The 6,682-nt window shown below is 32.8% G+C and overlaps 1 protein-coding gene across 2 annotated transcripts; it reads left to right on the top strand.

The window, feature by feature from the left end:
- The first annotated feature begins 3,466 nt into the window (after positions 1-3,466).
- On the top strand, positions 3,467-6,199 carry LOC122596091. Of its 2 annotated transcripts, none has more exons than XM_043768610.1 (3): positions 3,467-3,693; positions 4,064-5,374; positions 5,763-6,199. In XM_043768610.1, the coding sequence occupies exons 1-2, from the start codon at positions 3,522-3,524 to the stop codon at positions 4,549-4,551; spliced, it is 660 nt and encodes a 219-aa protein (XP_043624545.1). In that variant the 5' UTR covers positions 3,467-3,521; the 3' UTR covers positions 4,552-5,374; positions 5,763-6,199. The 2 variants fall into 2 exon arrangements, with proteins under 2 accessions (XP_043624545.1, XP_043624544.1); XM_043768609.1 differs by having other exon boundaries at positions 4,064-5,386.
- Positions 6,200-6,682: the final 483 nt, after the last annotated feature.

Genomic DNA, 6,682 nt, shown 5'->3' with positions numbered 1-6,682 from the left:
TGAGTCGAAATGTTGAAAAACGTCAAAAGGAGTGTTTTTGGTGTACAGCAGAAAGCACAGCCTTTGTGCAGAGGACGGCTCTTGTGGACGACCTCTGCAGGACACAAGAGCCATGCTCCTCTGTAATTTTTACACTTTTTTTACCGAGGCTTCGTTTGATCTTTTCGGGTCCTGAAACTCGTATAGTAGTCTATTAACATCATTTTAAAAACATTCCAAGTGTCTTTTCTTGAATTGGAACATTTTGATTTTTCTAGTTGTTCAATGTGTCAAAAGTACGAAACCTGAAGAGGACGGCCTTTGTGCAGAGGACGGCTCTTATGAACGGCCTCTGCAGGAAACAAGAGCCGTGCTCCTCTGTAATTTTTACACTTTTTTTATCGAGGCTTCGTTTGATCTTTTCGGGTCCTGAAACTCGCATAGTAGTCTATTAACATCATTTTAAGAACATTCCAAGTGTCTTTTCTTGAATTGGAACATTTTGATTTTTCACGAAAATTGGCCGTATTTTTCTAAGTATAATTTAACTAATTTGCGTTTCTTTTCTTTTATGTTCATACTTTTGGGACTAAATTGAGTCGAGGCGTTTCAGATTTACTCCTATTAATTGTCGTGCCGTTTGGCGGATTAATATGAGGTTTTCCTCCCTCCGTGGTTCCCTAAAAATTCGAATTGCATCCTGCCCGAAGGATGTAGGTGCCGATAAGTGAGACGAAGAGGTTCTGATCATTCGAACGTTTAAAAAAAATAGAAATAGGATAATTTGTTATTTAAAAAATAATATAAATTTAGAATAGTTTTATATCTATATCTATATTTCTTTATAAAACATATTAACCCCTTCCATTTTAAGCACAAGTAACGTAGTGACAAAACACACTTGATTTATTATTACTATACCTATATCATTAAGTGATATCCTAAAAATACCCTTAATGAAATAATATATAAAATATATATCTCTCAATTCATAAAATATATCTTTTACATTAACTACCATTACATCAAAGAACTTATACTAACCTACACTACTCGCAGTCCCAACGCCACCGTCTTCGCCACGAGTAGACTTATGTTATACACACATTTATATCATGAGTAGTGGTATTAGTAACGCATAAATTGATAGATTTACCACACATATGCATAAAATACTTATATTGCATTATATATAATTTTTAATTTGTGGTAGGTTTATCAATTTTTATGGTAATGATATCACAACTTTATTTTTATGATATTTACGTATATTATATTACTTAACGAGTCAATCAACCATCCAAGACAAAAAAAAAGCCTCCACTATGAAAACCATGCCATTCTATTTACTCCATAGTGTTTTTAATGTAGTCCCATTCATATTTACGAAAATGACCGAAAAAAATGAACAACGATTACTACCAAGCTAGTAAAAAACAGGGCCAGTCTTAAGGGTGGACAAAGTGGGTAACGGGCCGAGATCCGTTTTTTTAGAGGGCCCAATTTTTTATTTTTTTTATATGTTATATATATAGGTAGAATAAAACAAGTATTAAAGTATAAAACAGATAAATAATATGTTTCTCTTCACTCAAAATCACCGTGGATAATGAAAATCACCATGCATCATTTGCTTCGTGAATCTTCGTACATCAATTTAATCATGATTTAAAGGTCAAGATCTTGTCTTATTTGTTTTACTTTAATACTTGTTTTACAATACATAAGCCCTATATATATATAATATAAAATTAAAACTTTTACCGTCGTATAAAGGGGAAAAAAAAGTCAAAGCAGCCATAATAATCGAAGTTAAGCGGTGCTCTCATTCTGTCAATGCGATCACAAATTGTCCTTGTCCCCACCTTTCTTTTAATTTGCAGGTGATACTTTTCTCTTTATATTTATTTTATGTAGATTAATTGCAAACTTTTATATTATGATTTTGCATTTTTTTTAGTTTCTTGAAGAATAACTTTCGTTATGTTTATTGATATACCATTTATCGTCGTTTTTAAAGATTAGTTTATACTATATAAACTCGTTCAAAAAATATATATAGACATAATTTGTTGCGGTTAGCATATTGGCCATTTTTTTATGCTAGGCCAACACCTAATCTTTGGGGCCGGCCCTGGTAAAAAACAACGAACATATAAGGCAGCCACATGAAAATACATAAAAACGATTCACCTGCAATGAAATGCTAATTAATATTACGATAACTAAGTGAGAAAATACCTTTACTTATTCCATCACCGAACCTTCCCCAACCCCTATACTTGAAAATTTTGGTTGAAGCAATTCTAAACAAAAAGTTAAAGTTAGTTAAGAAAAGCGAAAAAGTTAAGTTAACCTTTTAGTTTATTTAGTTATTGACCCAGAATCCCATGACCCTGGACATCCCCTTTTCAATACAGGATCATTTAAGCAAAAATCAATGTACAACTCTATTTGCAGAAACATTTGTTTTATGATTTATCGAAAGGACTTGAGCACATGCTCTCCCGGCGGTTATATATTCGAAAGAAAATTATTAATATTTTTTAAAAAAAATTAAAAAAAAAAATCTTCCAAAAATAATAAAATTATGATAATTAATTATCTTTCATAGTTTTATCTATTAACTTTGACACCTACTATCATTTTATGATTATGAGAATTTTTAAGCTATTTTGTTAAGAAAATTAATCATTTTTTTTTTTTTAAATTTGTCTGGAAATCTTTCTGAAGTATTTGAATATGAGGCCATTCGTAATTGTTCATATATTTTACTCCCACTTTTGTTTGTCACGCCAACTTCACCTTCTCATTCTTTTCACACATTTGCATAATTGTACCTTTAATATCGAAAACTCACACTTATAAAAATACAATTATTTTATGAACATTAATAATATTCATAGCAAAGGGAAATTATTAATCCTTTTATAAAGATATAACTTAAAAATCTTCTATTCATAAGATGATGACAATTGGTAACATCAAGGATATAGAGAACTAATAGAACAATCCATATGTCACCATCTTATCGTTTTAAGAGAATTTTCAGGCTAATTCTTAAAAAAATTAATCATTTCATGCAGCTAGATTAAAAAGTATATCATCAAGTTTAATAACTTGATTGATTGATTTAATTTGTACAACAAAAGAAAAAAAAAATTAGAATGTAATTTATAGATATTCATGGGAGATGTGGTTATGATTACAGCAACAGTTAACCCTCCGGGTCTTGACTAGGAAACTAGCTCTGCCGGGTCTTGACTAGGAAACTAGCTCTGCGAAGGCGCTTTTTGGTGTTCTTATGGTGGATGAAAATCAAAACCATGTGGTATATATTAACCGCACAAGAAGACAGAGTATACGTATGGTAATCTTAACAGACCCAACCCCTAAATGGGCCCCAGCTTTCCCAACCCATACGCAAAACTTCTCTAACCAACTCTATAAATACGTTGCTAGTTTCACGATGCTTAAGCTTGAAGAAACAAAACAAACAATCTCTTCAAATTAATTAAGACCATTTTCAGAAATCTTCAAAGATGGTAGGACCTTCTCTTAACTCACCCAAGCCCCCAGCAAGCACCACCACAACAATCAAATTCCTGTGTAGCTATGGTGGTCGGATTCTTCCTCGATATCCAGACGGAAAGCTCAGATATCATGGAGGCCATACTCGGGTCCTTGCTGTTGCTCGCTCCATCTCCTTTTCTGGTTAGTTACAAAAATAATTTCCATGTCTTGTTCCCAAAAGGTGTACGTAGATTGTCGGAATCATTTTTGACCCTGATGTTTTTTTTGGCATCAGTCATTGTCTACCCCATAAAAAAATAGCTTATGGTTGAACCCAATGCCTTTTTATATAGCGTACGTGTCGCCTTAGGTAAAATCGGAAGCAGCCTTACCCCTACTTAAGCCTCTCTGATTTAGGTAGAGGTAATGCTGTCTACATCAACCTTTCCAATTCCCATACAACATGAGATACAGTATTGAGACTCATAACCCGATAGTTACTTGTAATGTTGTGGAGTATGAATTAATTAAGAACTTACTGACCATATGTGTGTTTTCTTATGATTAACAGAATTGATGGCGAAACTAGCAGAATTATGTGGGAAGACGGCGAGTTTAAGATGTCAATTACCAACTGAAGATTTAGATGCACTTGTTACAATTACATCTGATGAAGAACTAGAGAATCTTCTTGAGGAATATGATTCAACCACACAATCACAATCTCATCATATAAAAATCAGAGCGTTTCTGTCTCTTACTAAGAAATGCTCTTCTCCTTCACTAACACGGACACCATCATCCGCCTCGGCTTCAGGATCCGGATCTAGCACCTCATCCACGGATTCATCACCCACACCAAAATCTCCGTCCCCATCTTTGTCGGGCTTCTACACGGCCGAAAAAATGAATAGTGTTATCTATACGTCATCAAAACCCCCAGTCTGCCAAAATAAAGCAGCAGCAGGAGGGCACGGGAAGATGCCGTGTTATGGTTATAGAAATAATGGTTACAATAATCGGTTTTGCGTTGTTCCTAATGGAAATTATTGGCAATAACAGTTTTTAAGTTCGGCAGGAACCTTGGTGAAAAATATATAATATGTAGACGATATAATCGAACAAAATTATACAAAAGTAGTAATTAAATCATTAAAAACCAACACACTAAAAAAAAGAGGAAACGAACGCAGAGATATGTATAATTCTTATCAACTGCAAATAACATTAAGATTTGGATATGGAGATAGAGGGGAAAATGAAAATCTATAATTAATAGTTGAGTCCAATTTTTGTCGCTTAGAAAGAATTCCGTTAACTGCCTACTTGTTATGAAATGGTTGGAGGTCCTTATGAAATCATTTTTCAACTTAAAAGTAAGGATAAAGCTGTCTACGTCTCGTTCCATAAAGAAGAGATTGAATACGGTTGTTATTGATGATCTTATTATTTGCCTCACAAACTCTCTTCAATGTGATATGGTTGGATCGGTGGTTTCATGTTTTGTCATTTTGTTGTGGTGATGAGATTTTGGTGAATTGGGGGTTATCTTCTTTTTTTTTCCCATTGATTACATCATCCCCACACTTTATGTCTCCAATGTATGTATGTGATATGTATAACCCATACGTATACGTGTTGTGCTAGTAATATATAGCTCTATAGGATTGTTGTTTAACGGCTTTCTTGTTTGGTTAATTTGTTTGTCTTCATCCTCTGTTTTCTTTGTCTTTTCGTATTAAACTAAAATAATTGTTTTGCTTCTTATGTTGTAATTTGATTCAAGTGGCTGTTTTTCAGGTTAAGGATGTTGCTATGTATATTTGGTTGCCATTCAATGGACATATATATATACATAGAAGAAGAGATTCCTAGCTTGCAGGTATATATTGAGGTATAGCTTGAAACCATATGCTCGTAATATTCTTATTCACTCGATTGAGTTTAAGTTAATTAATGGACATGGTAAATAGCTAGTTTAAGTTAATATTGACTCTAGTTCAGTTGGGTTTTATTGCGTGCAGTACTTCTTTTGTACAGTACATTATTTGTTTAGACATGGTCATTGATTTATAAAGATGGTCCTTATTGGAGTTTCAAATGTAAAATGCATAATAAGTACTTGTTCCTTCTTTATAAGAAAAATTTATAAAATAATTAGCACAACTTCAATAGTTCAATGTAATGTTAAGGGTTGGCCTAAGAAGCCTTAACCTAAAGATTGCTAAAAGGAGTTTAATTACTATATTAATTGCTTTTTTTTTTGGTAGGTTTGGAGTAATTTGGAAAAAGATCGTGAAGTATGAGAAGCCCATTGCTTTGGCCAGGTCCATTCGGGTAGGTATTAAACGTAAAAGAGATGATATTTGTTTGGTGGGTCATTACACATCTCAATCGATCGGATTAAACATTGATGAGTTGATAGCAAAGCAACGTATGAATGAATGATTCTATGGTGGCTAAATTGGCATGATGGACTTTTTGGAATATATATAGATTAAGTGGTGGCAATCCTAAAGCGTGGCATGACTGCTGTTGTATATATTCAGTTATATTCTCTTTTTGGCGAATTTTAGTCAGCCATTTGGTGTATGACCAAAAAAATGGTCCAGGAATTTCATAGATAACCTTTTTCCCCCTCTTGCTAGTTGTTAATGGAGAAAAGGATTGCTAGCTGGTGATAACCAAGTCGTTGTTTTGATTCAAATTTGGTCGGTTTGTCAACATGACAATGAAATTTTGATAGGTTAATTAGTCGGGTAGTGATTAATCAGCTTGGAAAATGTGATTAACGTCTCGTTAAGTCGTATGACTATAGAAACAAGAACAATTAGGACCGAGTGTCCCCCGATAAAATCTTCCAAAATACTAATAGAAAATATTATCTGGTAGTATGAGATATCAACATTCGTTCCATATCAATCTATGACAGTTAAAAATCAAAACAACTAAGAGACTCTAATATCATTGTTTCAAATTTTGTAAAATATCAACATTGTAAGTCGTGTTTATGGCAATTTGTTTGTCAGATAGATAAGCTTAACTAGAAATTCCACATGGATATAATTTAGATAAGATATATTAGGCTGCCTTTATAATATGGTTGTATTAAAAAGTACTCCGTAATTATATATATATATATATATATATATATATATATATATATATATATATATATATATATATATAT

This window comes from Erigeron canadensis, chromosome 4 (genome assembly GCF_010389155.1).
Source record: "Erigeron canadensis isolate Cc75 chromosome 4, C_canadensis_v1, whole genome shotgun sequence".
NCBI lineage: Eukaryota > Viridiplantae > Streptophyta > Magnoliopsida > Asterales > Asteraceae > Erigeron > Erigeron canadensis.
Note: the sequence above shows the minus strand (reverse complement) of the source record. Positions and strands in the feature narration are given on the sequence as shown.